Genomic DNA, 25,817 nt, shown 5'->3' on the forward strand with positions numbered 1-25,817 from the left:
ATTTTTAAAATACATATATTAAAAATTTAGGCAATGATATTGTTTTCTAAAAGCATATTGAGAAATAACAGAAAAGTAAGAAATAAACCAAAAACACCTATTATGTTTTAGAAAAAATATTTTGTAGTATAAATTGTACACATGGAGAAAATTCAAATTATTTGTGGTATTTCAGGTTAACTTTCAATCTAGATAAGATTTTCAATCATGTAAGGTCCACTTATAGAAAACCTGTTAAATCACAGTCAACACAAATGTTTTTTAATCTAATTTTTAATCGAAGTTTAAATGTTTCGAGAACCTAAACCAAGAAAAGAAATGGGATTATAAATAAGAACTTCTGGCTCATAATTAAGGTTCTGTGCCCAACTTTCTGGACCAGTAGGGGGAAAAATTCAATGACATCTATATTTTAAAACATTTGTTACTAAAATAGTATTGCACTAAACATTGCATTAAATTTAAACACTGAACATGACCTCTTCTAAGTCTTTATGCTTTTATAGTTCATTAGTGTTCGGAATTACTTTCCTGTTCACAGTGAAATCATATCCGATAGGGGTCTATGATCAGTATTTTTAAAATTGCTAAGCTCACCAAGGCCAGAGTGATAGCACAGCTGGGAGGGCATTTTCCTTGAGTGATCCTTGCTGGGGATCGAACCTGGACTTGATCCCCAGTATCCTATATGGTCCCCCAACCACTGTCATTAATAAAATAATACAGAATAAAAGAAAAATTAAATATTACTTATGGTAAATAATTTTAAATATTTCAAATCTATTATTAGGGAAGAGGCTTAGGAGGACCTGTGAGATATCAAGGACTAACCCACTTGTTCCACTTGATCTTCCCAGGGCATAGATCTCTAAGCCTACTCAGATTGGGACTGGGCCTCCTCCACCAGATCCCCCATCTTCCAGTATGTAGGCGTTACACCCACCGTCTGCCCCTGGTGCTGTGTAATCCCATCAACGGCCAAGACCCAGAGACTATAAAACCTAGCTCCTAGAAGCACACAGTCGCATTTGCGACCGCGTGACATCTTATAATCTAGTTCTTACTCCAGAGAACCTGGCAGGCCAGCAAAAGTATCCTGCCCCCATGGCAAAGTTTGGCAAACTCCTGGTGGCGTATTCAACATGCCAAAAACCAGTAACAATGATGGGTCTCATTCTCCTGACCCTGAAAGAGCCTCGAATGTGGCACTTTCTAAAATCTTAGGGCTAGGACAAAGGAGACGTTACTGGTGCCTGCTCAAGGAAATCGATGAACAACAGGATGACAGTGATACAGTGACTAGGGAAGAGGCTTAGGAGGACCTGTGAGATATCAAGGACTAACCCTCTTGTTCCACACACAAGATTCTAAGATTTGATCTCCAGCATGTTCCCTCAGCAACCCTGGAATTGGCCTATCACGAGTATTGTACAGGGAGTAGAATTGCCCGCTTCAGGGTCTGACTGCAAAAATTAAAGCCAAAACAAAAAATTCTAGGAGGAAATAACCCAACAACTATCGACTATACTTCTGCTATATAAAAAGAAAATAAAGTAGTCAAGTAAAAGCCGTTCTTTAATTTTACAAACTGAAATTCAATGGACAACAAATTTATACTCCAACTTCATGTTCACTAAAGTCTTGATAAAAAGCAGTTAGGTTACAAGCTCAGCGGAAAATAACTTTTAGGTTTCTCAGACAAAAAACTAGTCTTACAAAGAATCATTACTGGATGCATTGGATGGTTTTCCAAGGAAAATTTTAAAGAGTTGCTACACAGATGTTGTAGTGATTATCACAGTCCTCCCGTTGTTCATCGATTTGCTCAAGCGGGCCCAGTAACGTCTCCATCATGAGACTTGTTGTTACTGTGTTTAGCATATCGAATACGTCACAGGTAGCTTGCCAGGCTCTGCCATGCGGGAGTGATTATTTTATGTGCACAAATTTGTTAATACTTCTTTAAGAGGTAAGGCATGTCTCTCCTCAATTTGAGCGTGGACAAGACACTCTCTTCTAATTAATGACTATCAACAAACAAAACAAAAGTGACAGTGGCATGTGACTCTGAAGATTAGCTCCTATTTCATCTTGGTGCATCTATCTGTCCCCTCCTCTCTTTTATTAGTTCCTTAGGGGAAGCAAGGTAGTCTATCAGCATTATACCACTGAAGTAACTAGGTGAACTAAAATATGTCAATCACTGTCACTGTCCTCCCGTTGTTCATTTTCTCGTTACTCATCGAGTAACATCTTCATCGTGATACTTTGTTGTTACTGTGTTTGACATATCGAATACATCACAGGTAGCTTGCCAGGCTTTGCCGTGCGGGCGAGATACTCTCGGTAGCTTGCCAGGCTCTCCGAGAGGGGAGGAGGAATCGAACTCGGGTCGGCCACATTGGCTGCGTGCAAGGCAAATGCCCTACTCGCTGTGCTATCGCTCTAGCCCAAATATGTCAATACATAGGAGGAAATGAGTGGAAAGGCCTGAGAATGGGCCAGAGGTGATCTTACAGCCATGTTTTTCACATGACTGAACCCTGAGTGAGATTGAAGCTGCAACCTCATGAATTACTGACCCAGTCTTATAGGTTTCTGACCCTCAGAAACTGAGATAATAAATGCTCAATTTCAGCTTTCACCTATGTAACTGAACTAAGTAGCCATATAAAAGCAGTATTTAAGGGCTGTACACCAATGTAACCTTGGCATGCCAAAGCAGTAACGGCTCTACCAATATCTTAAGGCAAAGATTCAATGAGGTGAGAAGTTGGTGGAGAGAGGAGGGAACAAAGAGGAGACAGATTCTCAACAGGAACTTACTGCCCCCTCTCTTGCTTCCTCCTCCTCTCTCAAAAATAGGATTTTATTTCCTTTTCTACAAATATTACCTTTAAGCTTATCTTACCAGTTTTCTGTGAAATAAAATACTTTTCTTCTATTTCTTGCGTGAACCATCAAACAAGACTTTTCTTAGACCTATTAACTATCAACAACAAAAACAAGATAATGGTAAAAACTCCTCCCCTAGAAACTTAGTAATAGGAAGGAAGGAAGGAAGGAAGGAAGGAAGGAAGGAAGGAAGGAAGGAAGGAAGGGACTTAAGAGAAGGGAAAGGAAGGGAGAAGGAGGCAGGGAAGTTGTCAGATTGGGGGAGGGGCCTCCTTAAGATTCCCATGAAAGCTGGCCTTGCTCAGGGCTTACTCCTGGTTCTAAATTCAGGGATCACTCCTGATGATACTTGGGAAACCATATGGTGAGCCAGGGATCGAACCAGTTAAGGTCTCATGAAAAGTAAACACCCTACCCTAATCGGTGTAGTATGGCTCTGGCCCAATTTTCTTTCTAGATTTTGGCCCTAGACAGTTAGACAAAAATAAACAGTAGTGACAAATGGTTTTTCTATGTAACAAGGAATTTCAGAGACTTAAAATCTGATAAATAAAAAGATACTATATGTGTAGGCAACAAGATGTATTGTTTAACGACCAAATTATTTAACAAATTTTCAGAAGCCAGACATACAGGTCTAATTCTCTTTAGAACAGAAAATGTGTATGATTAAAAAATATACTCACCAAACAATAGTAATGTACAGCAAGATTCCATTTCTCATTAATTTTCTTTTCTCCATACTTATTAGGACAGTCTTCATTTTTTCGACAGAAAACACAAGCTAATAGTGAGGAAAGTATATTTGCATAAATAGGTTTTTTAAACTTTCCAAAGAAAAGGGTTATGGAACTGGTACATTTTTTTAACTGAGCACCTAAATTATTTGACAGCAAGTCATCATGTTATCTATAAGTTTAAAATTTCAACATCTACTTCTAAAACAATAAAGACTACATTTTCTTCAATTGTCTTATTTTGTTTGATTTGGGGGCCACAACCAATGGTGCTCAGGGTTTACTCTGGTCTTTGAACTCTAGAATCACTCCTGGGCTCTGAGAACCGTAAAGTTCTGGGTATTGAACACATACTGGCAGCATGCAAGGCAAGTGTCCTACCACTGTACTATCTCTGCGGCCTTCTTCAATTATCTTTAATGACAAATTTCAACATGCATTTTAAATAGCAAGTTGCACCATAATGTAACTGAAGAAAAAGGACTAGCAAACTCTCAAACACTATTCCTCATCCATAAATGAAATGATTAGGTGCTTAAAAAAATATGAGAATCAACTTTTCAGAGACTGAAATAGGATTTAAAAAATTATAACAATTAGGGATAATGCTTATTTATTTATTTTGGCCTGGAGGGGACACACATTGTGGTGCTCAGGGGACTAAATGGGTTGCTGAGGATCAAACCTGACCATACGCAAGGCAAGCAACCTACCTGCTACACTATTGCTCCAGCCCCAAGTTTAATAAGTAATTGAAAAATACTGCACGAAACTCTGAGTGCTATGGCATTTAAACTTACCTGCTTACCAGACCCTCTCATTCAGTAAACAATGAGCTTAGGCCTGGTACCCCTTTTTACTGATGTGAACTATCAAGAGGAGATTATATGGATTTATTCTCAAAGATATGCCAGACACAGTAACAACAAAGTCTCCAATGGAGACGTTACTGGGCCCGCTCGAGCAAATCGACGATCAACGGGAGGGCCTTTACCTTACCTTTACCTTATTCTCAAAGAAATGCAAATGTACAGTGCTCTGACTTGTGTGGTGGGTCCTTTAAGTATGGGCCCAGATGCATGCTCTTCTATTTGTAAGTTATTTGTAACTTCTCTTCATGCTCTGTTGACTTGTAAATATTGTTTTTCTCTTCTCCCTAAATCTTTTGCATAATTTATTCAGAGCACTGTCCTTTTTGTAGGAACACAAGAAGACAGTATGTGCTATGCTTTTATAACGTGATTCTCAGTGATATTTTCCTCCTGGGCATCTGTTCTCTTGACCTAAGCCTCAGCTGCCCTTACTCCTAGCACCCCCAAAAGCAGGGTCCCAATGAGGGACTGGATAGAACCAGGGCAAGCGGTAAACTATGTGCTACCCTGGCATCGAGATGGGCGTGGCCCAATTGCCTAATGCTTAACTATGAGTTAAGAGCATAGTCATGGACAAATGCTGTCATGATCCAAAAAAGTAATAACTTGATTTGGACCCTGTTAGGGTTAGAAATGATTAATCTGCCCTGAGTACTGTAGTCTGAGTCTGTGGCAAAATGTTTCCAGGAGAGCTGCCCTAAAAGCCTCAATGTATCCCTTACTGTGTCCATACAAAAATAACTAGTATTAAGATGTTGGTTGAGTTATTGGATTAAAGAAAGGAGAAAAACACTGAGGCATTTTGCCCCGGGCAGTCAGGAAGGGCTTTGGAAATACCTCTTAGGTGGTTCCTTTGAACGAGAGAAAGAGGGAGAGGGAGAGGACGAGGGTGAGACGGGAATGAGGGGCAGCGTGAGACTAGAATGGGAGACTAGACTGGGGGCTCAGAGAGACTGGAGCAGGATCGTGGGGAGAATGGAATAAACAGCATCTGATCACCAACTGGCTTGGCCCTCGTCTCCTTCTCCGTCTGCCCCATGGCCCAGGCCACCCAGGCTGGGAAAGTGGCCCAGGCGACTTGGGCGGAAAACTGCCGGGGCCTCTCCCTGGCCTCCCCTCGGATTTTATACAGCTGATGGCGCATCAACGGCATTTTGGACAAAGTTACTGGCTGCATCAGCCTGAAAGAAAAGGTAACAGAAAATTCCAGTAGGAAACAGACCAAGAAAGACCAGGAAAGAGGAGGCTGGGAAGAGGCTACATGGAGAATTAAGGGCAAACCTCCTGCATATAACCAAGGAACGTAGAGGAACATGTCTAGGGCTTGATGTATACTCAGAAAATACTCAAGAAACCCTAAAATTTCACCTGAATGATCTTTAGGCTCATGCATGCCTTATATAATAAAATAAATCTTCCAAAGCAAGAACTTCTTTTTACCTTGAAGAACCTGACAAGATGAGAAATCCACCCAAAGGTAGCAGAAGAGAAAAGGAGCCAGAGACCCAATAGAGGATTAAAGGATCTGTGCTGCATGCAGTCCCAGTTCCATCCCTGGTACCACATGGTACCTAAAAGGAATGGGAGGGGTCCCCAAGCAGGATAAGTGTGTCCCTGTCCCTCAAGAAAAAAAAAAAAAGGGTAGAGATAGACAAAATGTATAACAAAAAAGTAACAGACTAAATGAAAGAGGTTGTCCATGAAGTCAACAAAGCAAACAAATATTAAGCTAGACACACCTAGGGAAAACAAGACTCAAAACTATTCAAGAGCAGCACTGGACTAGGATAGACAGAAGAAACAATTATCATAGTCCAACCCATATAATGATGTTAAATTCATTGTGACAAGGATGCCAAGACAAGCCCATGGAGAAAGAATAGAATCATCAACAAAGGAAACTAAGAAAATTATAAAATCACATGCAAGATAATGGGGGGGGAAAAAACTCTAGCTCATACCATGTGAAAAAATTAATAGAGAAGCCGAGGAAATAGCTCAAAGGGCTGGAGTGTATGCCTTGAATGTGTGATGCCATTAGTTCTATTGCCAACACCACACAGTCCCTTTGAAGATCACTAGGTATAATCTTGGGGTCCATCAAACAATATTGGGGTGACCATGATGGCCCCAATATTGCTAAACCTGAGCAGAAAGACGTTGTTGGGCCCAAACATTAAAACATTTACCCAGGGTTTGCTCCTGAGCATTGCTTGGAAAACACCCCCCACCCTACCCCAACATAGATCAAAAATAAATACAACTCAAAATTATTAAAAAAACAAATCTTGAAAACATATAGAGAAATCTTCATAACCCAGAATGTAGCAATGATTTCTTATTGAAATCAATGATTTCATTTCTCTCATGACACCAAAACAAAAATAGGTTTAGCTCTGCTCTATCCACAGTAAAAATTTTTAGTACATCAAAAGACATTATCAAGAAAGAAGAATCTAGAGAATGGGGTTTGAAATAATATAGATGGTAAAGGTCTAGTATACAGAATGTATAAGAAGGGTCTATGACTCAATAGCAAAATCAACCTAATTTAAAAATGGACCAATAATATGAATAGGCAATTCTCTAAAGATACATAAATATATAAAGGATGCTTAATATTAAAGGATGCTTAATATCATTGGTTATCAGCAAAATGATATCAAAAGCACAATGAGATACTACTTAATATCTAGTAGTATAACTATAATCAAAATATCAGACAGTAATAAATGAGGGCGATGATCTGGAGAAAAGGAATGCCTCACATGTGGTAGAAACATAAACTGGTAATTATGAGAAACAATCCAGCAGTTGCTCAAAAACTTAAATATATTTACCATACAACAGAACAAATCCATTCCTGGGTATATAATGTCCTAAAACCTGAAAGAGATGCTCAATAAAGCCTTGTTGAACCCTACACTAATGTTCGTAAGAAGCACTGTTCTCAATAACCAATGCAGGAAAACAAATATCTATCATCAACATGAACAGATAAAAAATATGCTACATATCCATTCAACAGAATTCGGCTCTAAAAAAGCGAATGGTACTAATGCATGCTACATCAGGAGTGAACTTAGAAACATTATATGAAGAAGTCAAACACAATATTTCATGTTTGTAAGATAAACATTATCCAGATTAGATAAATCCAGAAACAGAAATCAGATTTGTGGTTTTAAGGGTCAAGCAGAGAAGAAATAAGAAAGTGCTGAATGAATTGTTTCCTTTGGAGTAACAAAAATAAATTTTGGAACTAGATAATGGTGACGATGCATAACATTAATAACTAAATATCACCAAATTACACACTTCAAAGAGCACATCAAAAGACGTTATCAAAAAAAATCTATAGAATGGGGTTTGAGATAATATAGATGGTAAAAGTCTAGTATACAAAATGCATAGGAATGACCTATGACTCAATAGCAAAATGAATTTTATGTGTATCTCACAATAAAATCAATGTCACTGCCATCCCGTTGTTCATCGATTTGCTCGAGTGGGCACCAGTAACATCTCCATTTGTCACAATTAAATAATAAAGATAAAGATAAAGGCCCTCCCGTTGATCGTCGATTTGCTCGAGCGGGCCCAGTAACGTCTCCATTGGAGACTTTGTTGTTACTGTGTCTGGCATATCAAATACTCTCGGTAGCTTGCCGGGCTCTCCGAGAGGGGCGGAGGAATCGAACTCGGGTCGGCCATGTTGGCCGCTTGTAAGGCGAACGCCCTACCCGCTGTGCTATCGCTCCATCCCTTTTAAAGGCAAATTGTAGAATTGTGATCAGACTTAAGATTTGGTTTCAACACTGTGTAACACTGAACAGGTAACAAATACTTCAGGGTTCTAGTTCTGGATCTTAAAAAAAAAAAGAGAAATAGAGAAAGAAATGGGTAGGGTACATGGATAAGGGTGTTACCTTGCACAAGGCCAACCCAGGTTTAATCCCCGAGCACAGCAAGACGTAGCCCAAAAACAAAAGGGAAGGGGGAGGGAAGAGATAGAGAAAGGGAGATAGCCTTAAGCCATGTCTTGAAATGACTTAAGATAGTATACAGTAATATAATTAACAAAGCGTATGTGACACATAGGACAAACATCAATTTTTTTCATACTATATTTTCTTGCACAGAAAATCTCTAACAATAAACAAATAAAACAGAAAATTAAGCTAACGATATACGGTTTTAAGGATCTCAAAGAACAAAGTAAAGTGCTTGAAACTAAATAACTACAAAAAGTAGAAGTCTGCTGTCACATCTCCTCCACTCAATCTACAGTGGGCTATAATGAGCAAGTAATGAGTTTTTCTTGTGTTAAATCATTAATCTTAAACTATTCTCATCTATATTTTCCTTTAGTTAAAGAATTGTTAAAGGTAAAAATATATTCATTAAATACTATTTTACTCAGATATAAATTATACCTAATAGAGAATATAAATTAGGCAAACTCTCCCCCCTTAACAGACTTTTGGTAAAAGGAATAAACATAATATTATCTATTAGTATATGAATATCTGAACTAAGCCCAAATCTGGGAGTTGATCCTTATTGTTTGATACCAAAAAGGTTATCACTTTAAAAATAATTTTTAAAAGAATAAATAGAATATTTTAAATACAATTACTTACCAAGGTTCTGAGAGTCCCCTGGTTTATTTTCATTCATTTTACTAAAAAAATTAAGAACATACAAAACAGTCATCTTGATTTTCAAGTTCTCAAATTATTCATTTAATTTTAGTTAATACATTATAAACAAATTACAAAATTACTCGCAGACTTTCCTAAAGTGGGCAATACTGTCCCCACATGGGATACAAGAAGTAGTGGCCTCAGGTGCATTTGGGGGGCATTTGCTTAAAGAAGGCAGATTTCCATTAAGTTAGGTCAAGTAAGTTTCTCTGCTCTAGAACTTCAACATTTTCTCACCTTTCAAATATATAAACCAGTAGCTCTCAACAAGGTGTTGAAGGTCAAGAACACTTGGGGGTAAATGGTTTTTCATTGTCAAAAATATTAAAATGACTACTGGTATTTAGCAGAAAGTTTCCAAGTCAAGAATATACTTCAATGTACCAAATACTCTTAAGGTCTAGATAAGAAGCTCCCAAACTACTTGTCCCAACAACCCCCCATTTTCTCGTGTCCTCTTCTTCCAGAAATAGTCTTTTAAGCAAACAGTAAGGACCCCCAACTTCACCTGAGGCTTCTTACTACTGCTCCCCAGATTGTCCTGGCCTGTCCCAAGGGAAGAGGATATTGCTCACTTTGAGAAATACTGTTTTGGACTTTACCCCTGGGCAGTGTTTAGGAAGTCCTGCCAAAGAACATGCATGACAAAGATCATGAAAAATTTATAAAAGGTGTGCCTGACAAAGACTGGTTTCCAGAAGATATAAAGTATTCCTACAACTCAACAACATAATCAATCCAACAAAGAAATAAGCAAACGACATTCACAAAGGAAAGTACACAAATGGCCAAGCAACTAAGACCATCCCACATGCACAGAAAACGCTAAGATTAAAATTATTCACACCGGAGCCAGAATGATAGTACAGAAGGGAGGTGTATGTGGCCAATCCCAGTTTGATCCTCGGCACTAGTGGTCCCCTGGGCACTGCCAAATACAGCCCTGGAGTCGGGGAAGAGTATCCGAAGAAATCCCAGGGCCGAAGGGTCCAAGCAACACCACAACTTCAGGCCTTGCATTAAATCCAGGTTCAGCTGGCTGAGGATTCACAAGAGAAAGTCCTGGGCTCTCTGGAGTACTGACTGAGAGCCCCCCACCCCACCTTGCCCTCAAGCTAGACTAATTAATACCAAACACTGGAAAGGATGGGAGGCAATTGGGAATGCTCATAAACTATCAAGGAAACATAACGAGTATGAGAAAATTCTTCGAAGTTATACATACATACATGCACCTTGGCCCTGATGTTGAATTTTACACTTAGGTATACGTCTGAGAAATAAAAACTACATTCAGGCAGAAAGCTATTTAAGAATGTTTATAGCACCCTGTTTATGATACTCTAAAACTGAAAAACAAGTTCATTAACAAAAAATAGGAATCACAAGCATAGAACAAGGTCACAAGTTCATTCCCAGTATCATCACTTGCACTAAGGATACTGACAACTTTGGTGAAGTGTACTCTATCGAGAATGCACCCTCGGACCTAAACTAAGAGCACAACACCAGCACCTGTGTTTGTAGGCACTAAAGTGTCTATACTTAAGTGTCAAGAGTACAATGTAGCTGTTAGAAAAGACAAGTCATGAAATTTACATACAAGTGGTACTACATGGAAAGTATCATGTTAAGAGAAATGACTCAGAAAGAGAAGGATAGACATAGAAAGATTGCATTCACCTGGAGAACATAAAGTAACAAAATAGGAGACTAACACCCAAGAATAGCCGAGATTAGTACCAGGAATTTTATTCCCTGGCTTGGAGGCCAGCCACACATGCTAGGGGAAAAGGCAGCTCAGATAGAGAAGGGAGCACCAAATAAAGGGTGTTGGGAGGATCCTCCCAAGATGGGAGAAGCATGCTGAAAGTAGACTATAGACCAAACATGATTTTCACCCATTGCCTCTTTTGCAAACCACAACACCCAATAAGAGAAAGAGAACAAAAGGGAATGCCCTGCCACAGAGGCAGGGGGGAACAGGGGGGTAGGGGGTGGGAGGAATACTGGGATCCATGGTGGTGGGAAATGGGCACTGGTGGAGGGATGGGTATTTGATCATTGTATAACTGAAACCCAAGCACAAAAATTTGTAAGTCTACAACTGTACCTCATGATGTCTCACTAATTTAAAAAAAAAAAAAGTGTCACCTAGAGAGCAGCATAACTAAAACATGGGAGCACAAAAGAGAAATATGTGCAACCTCTCTGGTCACTGCAACAACGAGAACAGGAAGCATGGGGGTGGGGCAGATATATTGGGAATAGATAGTATAGTGGAAAAGACATTTGTCTTGCATGTAACTAACCCTGATTTGATCCATAGCACCACATACTGTCCCCTGAATCCTGCCAAAAGTCATTTCTGAGCACAGAGCTAGGAATAAATCCTGAGTACTATGGGTGTGGGGCCCTCCTTTACCAAAAAAAAAAAAAGACATATAAATACAAAATGATGTTAATTCAATGGCTGCTCATGAGCAATGAAAAGTCATGAATAACAGATGAACCTCACAGTTATGAAGCAAAAAGTAATTTGGTATGAAGTGCTAGGAAAAGGGCTGGAGAGGTAGTACAGCAAGTAGGGTGCTTGCCCTGAGACCAGCCAATTGGGGTTCAATCCCCAGTATCCCACATGGTCCCTGAACACTGCCAGGAGTAATTCCTGAATGCAGAGCTAGAAGTTACATACCCCTGATGATCATCTGGTGAGGTTCAGAAACCAAAAAAAAATTTTTTAAAGTATTACAATAGTGCATGTCTCACAGATGAGAAATGACTGGAAAGGAATATGAGGAATGTTTCTGTAATAGGCTACTTGTGTTAGGAGGATCAAATAAGTGACTTTGATGCAAAGAAGAAATCTAAATTTCTGACAAAGGTACAGAGTTAATAATAAGGGTTTTCTGTATATAGCATTTCTATCTGACTTAAAATTTTCCTTTTTAAGGAAAAACATTTGTGTCCTGACAAGCTAATCCTTTACACAGCATTCTGGCTTTGCTTTAACCCTATCGACTCTATATTTTATTCATTTATTTCTTTATACTTTTTTTGTTTGCCTTTGGGTCACACCCATTGCCACTCAGGGACTCTTATGTGATGCCAGGGATCAAACTCATATGTGGTATCAGTACTCTCTGGCCCCAAATGCTATATTTAAATGTCACCTAAACACCAATCTTCTCCAAAATCCTTTATGATGGCGCCAGAGCAATAGTATAGAGGGCAGGGCACTTGCCTTTTACATGCAGGTGAACTGGGTTAGACCCTGGCATCCCATATGGTCCCCTGAGCCCACCAGGAATGATTCCTTTGAGCACAAAGCCAAGAACAAGCCCTGAGCACAGCTGTGTGTGACCCCCAAATCAAAAACCAAATCTTTGGTTAGAGTGATAATACAACATGAGGGTGCTTGCCTTGCACATGACCAACCCAGGTTTGCCCTCCAGCATCGCATAGTCCCCCCCAAGGACCACCAGAGTGATCCCTGGGTGCAGATCTAGGCATAAGCCCTGAGCACCACCAAAACAAAAAAAACCATAAAATATTATGTATGAAATCTACTTTATCCTTTTGTGAAAGAGTCCCTGTAGTCTATTCTAGTCTCTGCGACAGGCAATCAAAAAACTTTTAATAGGTTTAAACTACTGGCTTCACACTAACTAATACAATATATTATCAACTATCACCAAACAACAGAAATTCCTTATACTCTTCTTATAACTTTTTTCCTAATTTAAAATATCAGCATTAAAGTTATCAACGTAGGCTTTCTAAATAAAGATACTACATTTTCATCCTGCACATGCTGACTTTGGTTAAGAGTACTTACTTCTCACTCTGAGTCAAGGATCTCTCCTGGCAGGGCTTGAGGATCATATGAAGTGGCAGAGATTGAGCCCAAGTTCGGCTGCCAGGCAAGCACCTCACCCACTGTACTATGTCTTCGGATTTTATTATTCCTATCCCGCTAAATGTAAAATTTAAGACAGATGGAGAAGTAAAATAATGTTAACATAGTGCTAATAGTCCAAGTCTTAAGAAGTACGGTATTAAAAATATTATCACACTGTGCTCCTCTTCCTTAAGATATCATTAACAAGTTAATAAAGTTACAGCCACTGTCAATAGGGATTCTCAATCTCCTCCACTGCCTTTCTCCACTTGGTGAGGCAGTGGTACTCACAATTTTGATACCTCTCCCTCAAAAGATGGAACCTGATCTTCCTTCTCCCTTGCGGTGCCTCACTTAGTAACTTGCTTCCTCAAGAGTCTAGTAGATGTGATGTCACAAAAGGCAAGAGGTCATAAAAGAGGTCATCAAATGCACTGTGATTTCTTTTCACTCTCTCATGGATCACTGGCATTAATGGAAGCTAGCTGTCATCTACTTCAAGATAATCCCTGGAATGGGCCACTTGACAATAATTGAGCCAACCTAGCCACTTGAGTTACTTTATAAGTGAATCCTCCAGTCTGTCAAGTTCTTTTTTAATTTTTAGTGAGCCACAATGAGATATAGTTACAAAATTGTTATTGTAGTTGTTTTATAAAAAGAAGAAAATCATAGGAAAGCTATATAAGCCACTGGGGGCTTGGGGGGCAGGGAGGGGGGAGGTAAACTTTCCCTCTGTAAAATTATAGTAACATCATAACAAGGGTACTAAAGGTTGTTTCTGATAATATACAAAGTGATTCTAACACTGAAGTGCCTGCACACCCAACCTCCAATTTAAAAAGAAAGTTTAATTGGGGGAGGGGGGAGTTTGGGCTGTCAGAGTACAGTGGGTAGTATGCTGTACCCAGGTTAGATGCCTGGCACATGTGGTCTCCTGAGCACAAACCTAGCAGTAAACTCTGAGCACTGCCTGGTGTGACCTCCAAACTCAAAAAAAATAAACTACAGCCAGAGGGGCTAGAGCAATAGCACAGTGGTAAAGGGCTTGCCTTGCACACAGCCAGCCCAGGTTCAATTGCTGGCACACCATATGGTCTGGAACTCTGCCATGAGTGATTCCTGAGGGAAGACACAGGATAAATCCTGAGTACTGCTGGTGTGACCTAAAACCCCCCCTCAAAAAAAAAAAAACCTGTAAGAAAAGGCACCACCTACCTCAAATCCAGGTTTTTGTTTTTTTTTTTTTAAAAAAAGAAATATTTAATTATTGGGCTGGAGCGATAGCAGAGCAGGTAGGGTGTTTGCCTTGCAAGCGGCCAACATGGCCGACCCGAGTTCGATTCCTCCGCCCCTCTCGGAGAGCCCGGCAAGCTACCGAGAGTATCTTGCCCGCACGGCAAAGCCTGGCAAGCTCCCTGTGACGTATTCAATATGCCAGACACAGTAACAACAAAGTCTCCAATGGAGACGTTACTGGGCCTGCTCGAGCAAATCGATGAACAACGGGAGGACAGTGACAGTGATTTAATTATTGGGCCAAGGACTTGCCTTGACATGGCTGAGCCAGTTTCAATCCCTGACACCAAAGATGGTTCCCTGAGTACTCCCAGGAATGATCCCTGGCCATGAAGCCAGGAGTAAGCCCTGAGCGAATCACCATACACCACTCCCCCACCAAACCCCATTGCTAAAGTTTAAGCTATAAGTTTACAATATTTGCCTTACATTTATGGCTTTAGTGTATACAGTGGGCTGGAGCGACAGCACAGCGGGTAGAGCATTTGCCTTACATGCAGCCAACATGACTGACCCAAGTTCGATTCCTCCGCCCCTCTCTGAGAGTCCGGCAAGCTACCAAGAGTATCTCGCCTGCACGGCAAAGCCTGGCAAGCTCCCCGTGACAGATTCAATATGCCAAACACAGTAACATGTCTCACAATGTACTGGGCCTTCATGAGCAAATCAATGAACAACAGGAGGACCGGGACCGGGACAGTGATTTATAGTTACCATTTTAGACCTTGTGTTACCACCAGTCCACTTCATCATTTCCCCACCTAAGCCAATATTCTTAAAAATATACAGAAAAAAAATTTAGGTAGGTAGCAAAATAGAGGAGTGGTGGATGTGAGTTGGTGGTAAAGTGCATGATCCACATGTATGAGGCCCTAGGTTCAACCCTGGGGAAAAAAAAGGCCCAAATGTAATATACCTCAACAAAATACTGTCACTGATTTTTTGTTAAGAGAATAGCATACCATGACAAAGTGGAACTTAATGTCCAGAAATGTAAAAATGGCTCAGCATATTAACAATAAGAGAAAACAGATTTTTTTCTTTTTTTTTTTTCTTTTTGGGTCACACCCGGCGATGCACAAGGGCTACTCCTGGCTCTACGCTCAGGAATTACCCCTGGCGGTGCTCAGGGGACCATATAGGATGCTGGGAATTGAACCCGGGTCAGCTGTGTGCAAGGCAAACGCCCTACCCGCTGTGCTATTGCTCCAGCCCCGAAAACAGATTATTTTAACAATAAAAGTAGATCAGAGTTTTATACGAAGAAAACGTATTTGATTGAATCTAATAGTTTTTCATGATAAAATCAACAATTTAAGAACAGAAAGAAACAGCCCCAGCATGAGAAAGGATGTCTATTAAAAGCCTACTGTAACATCATACTGAATAGTGAAAGACTGAAGGAGAGCAAGATCTAGAAAATACAAAGATTTGGAGCAAAACAACAGACCTCTATTCAATACTCTCCTATAATTTCTAGCTAGAATAACTTGGGAAGGAAAGTACTGAAAGGCATACAAGTTGAAAGCAAGTATATTTATTTACAACAAACTCAAAAAAACTCTTGGAGCTAGGGTGGAGGAGAGAAATTTTAAAAACCAAGTAGGGGTAGCAGGAGGCTAGTGAGCATGATTTGAGTGACAGCAAGATCCCTGAAGCACACTGCTGGGTGAGGTTCCAAAACAAAATCAAACAAAAACAAACTTAACAGAAAGTTTTGCAAAATTACCTTATGCAAGATCACTATTTAAGAATAAATGCAACCAATGAGCTGTGAAATTTTGCTAACCTAAAAGCACCACCACCAAAAACAACCCAAGTAAGTGAAAAGACACCATGATCACAGTTGGGAGATTCAATATTTAGTTAAGGCAATATTGACAATCTTCTCACAACGTAAGCTAAAGATCTGCTGTAATCCCTGTCAGTGAAAAGACCGTGAAAAGACCTTTTTTCCCGAAACCCTGTAAAAACGAAAAGCCTAACCTAAAACCTTCTATTGAATTTCAAGGGATCCTGAATTTAAAAAATCCGGGCCAGAGTGACAGTATAGTACAGTGAGTGACAGTATAGTACAGCAGAAAGGGCACTTAGCTTGCATGTGGCCAACTCTGGTTCAAGCCCCAGCACCCCATGTAGTTCCCCCAGCACCCAGGAGTGATCCCTGAGCAGAGCCACCAGCAGCAAACTCTGAGCACCACCAAAACCAAACCAAACAAAATAAAAGCAGGAGGATTCTGTTTCTAATTTGAAAACTTGAGTATGCTGCCAAATAGAATACACAGCATATATATATATATATATATATATATGAAAAATAGAGAATCTACAGTCCAGAAATAAATCCATACATCTAAGCTCAATTTTGACAGGAGTGCCAATACCATTCAATGGGGTAAACAATAGTCTAAGGGGGGGGCCAAAGTGATAGCACAGAGGGTAGGGCGTTTGCCTTGCACGCGGCCAACCTGGTTTGATTCCCAGCATCCCATATGGTCTCCGAGCACCACCAGGAGTAATTCCTGAGTGCAGAGCCAGGAGTAACCCCTGAGCACTGCTGGGTGTGACCCAAAAAAGGAAAAAAAAGAATAGTCTAAGGGTGAGAGAACCCAGTATCCATTCCACATAAGTTGGACCCTCATATTATACTACTCCATTACACTGTGTAATGGTTATCACCACATAACCTTATCACCTCACACCCTGGTTTATTGGCACTGAAAAGTTTCACACAATGATCACACCGTATATTCTTTGGGGAAAAAATAAAACCTGTCATAATGTCTGTGACAATTACACAGTGAAATGTAGCATGTTAAAAATTTACAGGAGAGGAACCAATTCGGCAAAAAGGGGCAATTTAAGAGTCTTCTTGGGACTTGTCAACCAAGTCACGGGGGGGGGGGGGGGGGGGGGAGGGGAACACGACAGATCCACAGAAATAAACATAATTCTATGTGAAGCCCTGCTGAAAAAGTTACAATAACAACTGTAAATTGTTTGCCATGCAACAGTACAAAGTGGTGGCTAAACTCAGAGCTAAGGAATACAACCCTAGAAAGGGGAAAAAGGGTTGCACAGACACAGCTGAACTGGTCCTGGGCTAGGAGTGGAGACTGGTATCACAGCCTCAAGACTTCACCTGTAAAAAACTGACCTGGAGGCAAGAACTCCAGCCAGCATTTATAGAAGGTGTGTATCAGCAGCCCCCAGCAAGCTGGAAGGGATCTCATCCCTTCTGAAAAGAAAACAGTCCATAGTGAGTTCCTCCATTCCGAAAGTGTAGAAGGTTGGCTGAGTGATATATGCTTGCCCAGGCAAAACAGAAGCAACCAATCGCATCTGAGTATAAAATAAGCTAGAAATACCTAAAACCAAGAAAGAGACTTTCTTACAGAGAGTAAGGAAAACCAGCCAACAGATCCAGCACTGCCTGCTGTGCATAAACTCAGTCCTCCTTTGGAACAACTATACCTTTGGTTATAATCCAAGTCTATTCAAAGTTAGGACTGAACCAAAGGGCACTTCCCAGTCTGGTCACCCAGAGTCCATCAGGTACAAACACAAATATCCTGGTAGACATAAGGCTGCCTGGAGTAAAAGATGTAACTGATCCAGATGACAAGCTCCCATATATCTAAACCTATGGAACACTGATAACACAGTCATAACCAGGAACTAACAACTGCAAGCTCTGGGATGCAGTACTGCTCCATTCATCTTAGTAAAACAGTGGACATAAAAATTTTGTGACTACAAGTTCACACTAGCAACTCAGAGCAACCCAACTCAGTGCTACAATCTCTAATAGCATTTTAGCTAGTGTGAATCATACATCGCCATAAGCCTGCATAAAACTAGACCCTTACTCCCAGCTCTCCCATTACATCTACCACAATGGACAAGTGGAGGAATGAAGAAAAAGGCCTGAGATGGCCCTCACAGTCAGCTCCCCACCAGCACTCCTGAGTGATCTGACATGCCTGATGAAGACTTCAGTGACAATGGTAAATATAGTCACTTCACTAGGAAAGCAATAGAAGAGAACTCCAAAGTATGAAAGAATTTCAGTCAGAAATCACTGAAGAGAGAGCACAATAGCTAAGTAAATCAAAAATGCCACAGAGCAGCTCAGCAGAATGACAGAAACCAAGGAATACACCAGTGTACTTGAAGACAAGGAATATGACACCTTCAAAAAAGAACATATGGGGCCTGAGTGAGTACAGCAGGTAGGGTATTTGCCTTGCATGGGGCTGACCCAGGTTCGATCCCTGGTTCCTGTATGATTCCCTAAGCACTGCCTGGAGTTAATTTCTAAGTGCAGAGCCAGGAGTAGCTCCTGAACATCACCAAGTGTGACCCAAAGTGCTAATAATAATGAGAGAACAAAAAGAACAAGGAAAAACAACTTTAAAATTAAGAAAGCAAGAAAAATTGACAGTTTCAAGTCATGTAATTAAAGATCAGAGACCTTCCAGAAGGAGAAACTGGGAAAGAATTATTGAAAAAGTTGGAGGTAAGAACTTTATAATCCTCAGATTATATCGAGAGTATTCGATATGCCCAAACTAAGAATGGGAGTCCAAAATAATACCAACCCAAATACAAAACCAAGACATTCTAATTAAAATGGCAAATGTCAAAGATACAGAATTTGAAGAGCATCAAGAGCTGCTCAAAAACTCTGAACCCCAAAAGACTCAGAGCAGAGGGCTACAGTGATAATACAGTGCAGGGTGCTTGCCTCCCATGCAGCCAAGCAAGTCAGTTTTGACTCCCAGCACCCCACAGAGTATCCACAAGCCACACCAGGAGTGATTCCTCAGAGTAGAACCGTAAGAAAGCCCTGAGCACTACCAACAAGCAAAAAACCTTATGTATAATTAGTCATTAATTTCAGAGCAGACTTCAAAGTAATTTATTCAGAATAAATAAGTTCATTACATGAGGAAAAAGGTCAATTTCCCAAGAAAAAATAACAATCCTTACTGTTTTTGTACCTTATCAATGAATGGAATATTAAATTACGTGACGCAAATAAATGCTAGTAAAAATAGTCTAGCAAGATAAACAGATGACTTGAGCAATTCAACACTCTTTTATTAAAAAACAGAAAACCTAGGGCCAGAGCGATAGCACAGTGGGTAGGGAGTTTGCCTTGCATGCGGCCAACCCGGGTTCAATCCCCAGCATCCCCTATGGTCCCCCAAGCACCACCAGGAATGATTCCTGAGTGCAAAGCCAGGAGTAACCCCTGAGCATCGCTGGGTGTGACCCAAAAAGAAAAAAAAAACAGTAAGGTCATAGTTGAATTCAATTTCAATGTTATCATCAATCAACATAGATCCAGGGGTAAGAGAGATAGCAGTCAGTAGGGCGCTTGCCCTGTACATGCTGGAACAGGATTTGATCCTCTGCATCCCATATGGCTCCTGGAGCCCACCAAGGGTGATTCCTTAACACAAAGCCAGGAGTAACCCCTGACAATCACCCCTGATGTACCCCCAAATTAAATGGATGCAATGGAAATCTGCATACTACTTTCTCTCCGATAGCACAGCGGGTAGGGCGTTCGCCTTACAAGCGGCCAACATGGCCGACCCGAGTTCGATTCCTCCGCCCCTCTAGGAGAACCCGGCAAGCTACCGAGAGTATTCGATATGCCAGACACAGTAACAACAAAGTCTCCAATGGAGACGTTACTGGGCCCGCTCAAGCAAATCGACGATCAACAGGAGGCCTTTACCTTTACCTTTACCTTACTTTCTCCAACAAAAGAATATACATATTTCTCAGGTTTATTTGATATATTCCCTAAAAGAGCACATTTCAGGTGATAAGATAGACCTTAACATATTTAAAAGAGGAAATTTAAAAGTGGAGAGCATACAAGTCCACTTTCAGAACACAGTGACAAATTAAAAAAAAAATCGAACCAAAACAAATAACTAAAACATGTAGAAATTAAACACTTAAGACATTAAACACCTAAGAATGAGAGCCAAAAATAAACTTACTCATTATTTATTTTTTAAATTGAATAACAGCAAGATACACTGTTACAAAATTGTTCATGACTGAATTTCAGTCATAAATGTTACAACACCTGTTCCCTCACCAATTCACCAACCCAACACACTCATTATTTGGAGGGGGGTCTCCCAAGCAGTGCTCAAGCAGGTCTGGGTCTTGAGACCACTCTCAGCGATACCCTCAGCTGGATAGTTCAATGCTAGGTTTTAGTGATAGGGTGCTGCTCAAATTCAGTAATGCTGGGGGAAGAGGGTATCTCCAGGGCTACAACTGGTGATACTTGAGAGTAGTGTGCAGTGCCAGACCGCAACGTAAACTATAGATTTTGTTAGGGGCTGGAGTGATAGTACAGTGGTAGGGCATATGCCTTATATGTGGCCGACCAGGGTTCAATCCCTGGCACCACATAAGATCTCTGGAGTCCACCAGAAATGATCCCTGAGCACAGATGTAGTCCCAAAACCAAAATTAATCAATCTACGGATTTTGAGTGACTACTATGTGTGATTGTAGGTTCAACTAATTAAACACACCTGTGGAGGGTGCAGTAGGTACTTGGAAAGTCAGCCATCAATTTTATTGTCAAGTTAAAATTGTTCTAAAACAGTGTTAATTTTAAATAAAGGAAAAACAATACAGTCTTATACATGTCAATGCAATGGGGGCAGAGAGAGGACCCTAAAATAATGGTGGCCTCCGACTGAATGTGCACCCTGGTGGAGGGTGTAGTGCTTGAACATTGTACTCATGAAACCTGGCATAGTATCACAAAAAAAGGGGGGGGGGCAGGAATGAGAGATGCTGAGGACCTGAGTTCCATCCCCAGCACCCCATATGGTACCCAGAGCCTGCCAAGAATGATCCCTGAGCACCACCATGTATGGCCCAACCATCACCACTCACCCCCTGGTCCTTCCCCCAAGAAAACCTATAAGCTTAATATCAACTGAGTTTTTAAGTAGTCCTCAGGAAAGAGACCATCCTCATCCCCTACCTACTGGGACACCTATGAACTTTTTTTTTGGGGGGGGGGCACATCCTGCTGTATTCAGGGCTTACTACTGGTTCGGTGCTGAGAAAACAGGATTGAACCGGGTTGGCAGCTTTCCAAGGAAAGAACCCTGCCTGCTGTACTATTGCTCAGGCCCCAATGCCAATCATTTGTTTCTTCATATACAAATCTTTTCAATTTGGCATTGCAATTCCAAAATTCAAGGATACATAATGGACTCAAGCTCAAATTCAAAGACCTGCACTAATCTGGACCAGTAAAATGAATGTGCTGGGAGCATATTAAGATTGTATTCCCTTGAGGCCAAGCCCCCACTTGCTGGTCCTTTTAGTAACATCCCTACACAATGGGCAAAATTTTAAAGAGAAGGTTATGGATAAGCTGGTCAGGTAATAGAAAAGGAATGCAAACATTTTTTGTCAGTTGTTGCAGAAGTCACACACTAAAGTGCTCAGGGACCAATATTCTCTATTATTATTCTATAATATTATTCTATATAGTATAATATATACTATCAATATTCCAGGGAAAGCTCTCTCTGCTCCCCTCCAGGCTGTGCTTAGGGGGGCAACCAGGATTCCTCTGGTTGTGAGGAATGGGGGGGGGCTGCAAAGTGGTGTTAAAAGTGGGATTAGCCCCAGGGACCTGCAGTTTGAGCCAGATCCCTGGCCCCTTCTGGTTCTTTTTTCCTCTCCTCCATAGTCCTTTAACTTAAAATAAAATATAAAACACTAATACTTAAATGAAGCTGATTCTCTATTATAAAAACCTTTAAATTATAGTGAACACCGGGGCTGGAGCAATAGCACAGCAGGTAGGGCGTTTGCCTTGCACACGGCCGCCCAGGTTCGATTCCCAGCATCCCATATGGTCCCTGAGCACCGCCAGGGGTAATTCCTGAGTGCAGAACCAAGATTAACCCTGTGCATCACCGGATGTGACCCAGAAAGAAAAAAAAAAGTGAACACTGAAACTACTGCCCAATGAACAACTTCCCCAGATAAGACATGTAAGGCAAGCAAGCACCCCACGGACTCACTCTCTACAGCCCCACCCTCCCCCCATCATTTTGTTACTGTATCTTTAAGTGCCTCAGTTTCTTTAGCTGGATTTGAAGCTATTGAGAAAATACACATAAGCATATATCTACTTAAATATATGAAAAGCGTTTTAAGATTTTCGTTAGTAAATATAACTTAATTTTTCCCACTCGAAACGACTTCTGAAACAAGGATCTCACTAGTTCCCCCTATGTGGCAAATTCACAAACCATATAGTATCATAAAATCTAAGCCACATATATTTATATTTAAATCCTATCATCTCAGCAGGGATAAAAGCAAAAACTTTTAAAAACTTTTTTTGTTTTCACGTTAACAAGCCACAATGTTTTGCATTGTTGAAATAAACACTCCTTGAATCTTTCTATAGTTTCAGAGCATGAAGGCACTCACTGTTCTCCACCAGGAATTGCAGATAAAGACAGCACAAGAGAGCTCAGTTTAGTGCTGTATTTACAACCAAATTGCACAGAGGAACCAACACAGCTGGGGGAAGTCCTTAGGAAGGTACTTAAAACCCAATAGGCAAAGAAGTCAAAGGAAACTTTTTAAGTTACATGGCTAAGCATAAGCACAAGTAATGGAAAATAGAGCTGAAAAATTACAGTATACCTAGAAAGTCACAGGTTAAGAAACAAGTCAGCATATGATGATGTTTGGAACTAGGTTGCAAAGGACTTCATAAAGAGAGAAGGGGTAAGGGGAGGGAGAGAGAGAGACAGAAAGAGAGACAATACTAAAATTTGACTAGGTAAGCAAGTAATGGGAAGTCATAGATTTGTATAGGGCAGCATTTGGAAGGAGAGACTGCAGAGGCAAGCTTACTTATTAAGTCTTTTTTTAAAGGCATAAATATTCTAAATTAAATTGAGTTTATCGAGTTTCTTGACCCATGTTCAAACACTGTAGTTGAATAAGAACAAATAACCAAACCCCTTAGTCTGTTTTCTTATCTGAAAATAGCACATTGAAATATTATTAGGAAGTCATAATATAGTTACATACAATGTCGTTTATACAAAGCTTACTAAATAGGAGCTATGCAACACACTATTCCAAGATTTTCAAATGTTACTCATTTAATTCTCGCAATATCCTACAAGTATCTCCTGATTCAGTTGAAGGGATTGAAGCACAGAAATGTTAAAGAGTTTGCCTAAAGTTAGTTACCAAAGTGATGGAGATGGAATCCAAACCCAGGCAATCCAGCCACAATTCCATGCACATATGCAATATACCATAAAGTCTTCCTCAAAGGTATTAAGTTTTTGGAATGATGACCAAATGTTATTGCCTGGAGTTAAATTTATGGATTCCTCAACCGCTACGTGATTTTAAGTACAGACACTTGAAACTCAGTAATTTGATAAAGTGGGACAAAAACTAAATGAAAGAGTCCAAATAGGGAAAGAGAAAAAGATTACAGGGCAAACACTTAATTCTGAAAAATCAGCTTTCGTTTGTGAAGCATACATGAAATAAGCAGAGAGGCTGTCTGCAATCCTTAGAAAGGCATAGCTAAAAGGTCTGCTGCAGCTTACAAAAAAAAAAGGCTTCAATTTCTCTCAAGGATCAGAAATACTGAATTTAAATCTTTTTTCCTGGCTAAAAATTAAACATAAAGCTCATTAGCCAGGATGAGTCGTCATCCAGAGATGCCAGGACTGGATGAAGAAGTACCTGAATTATTATTAAATCCAAATTTAAAAAGTGCTCTCTCCAAAAAATATATTCTCTCTGGAATTAAAATATTAAAAAGAACTCAAAATACCTGTTCGCACGAAACCACACCAAGTTCTGTTTTTCATACAGCAAGATAAAAAGTTTTCTACACCCCTGAATTCTGACCCATTTGCAATTTCTATTTAAGGCTCATTTTTAAAGTAATCCCCCAAATCTGACGATGCTACACGGTTAGACTTTTATATCTGATGTAGTTCATTATCAAAAATAAAGCAACTCTGCGCACGCACACCCCCCCCCCCCCCAAAAAAAAAAAGCAGCACACCATCAAAGCCCACGAACAAAGAAAACCGAGACTGGAAACATCCGAGAGTAACTTTGCAAAACGACTCCGCAATTCCCCTGGGCGGCCGGTGAAAGGAGCGGGTGAAAAGGCAGGTCCGTGGGACCCACTAAAAAAACCACAGCCCCATTGTTCGCACACTAACGCCAGCCTAAGAATTACCGATCACAGCCCGTGCAAAGGCGTCTCCGGGTGTTTGCGCTCCGGGAACAAGGTCAACCCGTGCAAGGCACGAGAGCAGGACCCAGGCAATGAATACAAAAGGTGCTCGGGTTTCAGTTTAAATGCCCGGACTGTCACCCGGATCCCAGACCCGCGGCTCCGCACAGCCTCCCCCAGCGCCCGGGGGGGGGGGGGGTGTGTGCGGGGGGGGGGGGGGAGGAACCTGCGCCCCCCCCCCGCGACGCGTACCAACCCGTTTAGAAGCTGTCCCCCTCCCACTCCCCTCTTTAATAGACGCAGCTTCTCTCACCTGGCACGACGAGGGTCCCACCGAACTGCCTCGCGCGGAGGCCGAAACCGGCTCCCAGGACTTAAAGTGCGATGCCTAACGAGTTCCAGGACCTGGCATTCGGGTTCCTGCTCGTCCCCGCTCCGAACCAGCTTATCTGCGCCCACTGTCCGGGCCGCAGGCGTGGGAGACGCTCCCCAGAGCCCCGACACCTAGCCCCCCCACCCCACCCCCCCCAAAAAAAAGCCCTCGGAGAGGCTCCTGACACCGGGTCTCCTCCGAAGGTCGCGCCTTGATCTCCCACTCCCCGGAATCCCTTGGTTTCTTTCCGTTCCCCAGCGGCTTACCAAGTCGCGCGGGGCTCGCGGTGCCGGCCAGGCCGTGTATCCCAGCCCTGCTCGCTTTGCGCCGCACGCCACCCTCGAGCGGACCCATCCAACGGTCCGCACGATTCAAATCCGCCACTTCCGCCCCCAACCCGGAAGGAACACCCGAGCCCCGCCCCCCCCCCCCCCCCCCCCCCCCGGCGCCGCCGGGACGCCGCAGCCGGGATGCGCTGGGTTTTTTTTTTTGTTTGTTTGTTTTTTTTCCACCTGGTTCCTGCAAGGCTCTCCGGGTTTCTGGAGGAAAAACAAGACGTTGCTCCGTGGCCAGGCTTGGGACCGGGAGAAGGAATAGAGCCGCCGGGATGCGTGGACCCCTCCACCCCTTCCTTGTGTCCTCCCCGAAATCTCATCCACAGCCAAGCAGCGAACAGGCACCTCCAGACCCCGACTCCGGAGTGTTCTAGGCTGCCTCAGTTTATCCCTTGAGATATCGCT

At 41.4% G+C, this 25,817-nt stretch overlaps 1 protein-coding gene across 3 annotated transcripts in view; it reads right to left on the reverse strand.

Moving 5' to 3' along the window:
* The window catches only part of G2E3 (G2/M-phase specific E3 ubiquitin protein ligase), a 66,761-nt gene extending 41,312 nt beyond the window's left edge, over positions 1-25,449 (reverse strand). Inside the window, exons 1-3 of one of the 3 annotated variants that reach the window (XM_056133611.1) lie at positions 25,344-25,449; positions 9,148-9,188; positions 3,582-3,679 (exon numbers count right to left, since the gene is read on the reverse strand). In XM_056133611.1, the coding sequence (XP_055989586.1) occupies positions 3,582-3,679; positions 9,148-9,184 (135 nt within the window). In that variant the 5' untranslated portion in view covers positions 9,185-9,188; positions 25,344-25,449. Of the gene's footprint in view, positions 1-3,581; positions 3,680-9,147; positions 9,189-25,017; positions 25,147-25,343 lie in introns of those variants that run through there. The other 2 variants (XM_056133610.1, XM_056133612.1) reach the window with 2 other exon arrangements.
* Between the last annotated feature and the right edge of the window lie 368 nt (positions 25,450-25,817).

The sequence above is a fragment of the Sorex fumeus genome, unplaced genomic scaffold (genome assembly GCF_029834395.1).
Source record: "Sorex fumeus unplaced genomic scaffold, SorFum_2.1 ptg000098l, whole genome shotgun sequence".
In the NCBI taxonomy this organism is placed as follows: domain Eukaryota; kingdom Metazoa; phylum Chordata; class Mammalia; order Eulipotyphla; family Soricidae; genus Sorex; species Sorex fumeus.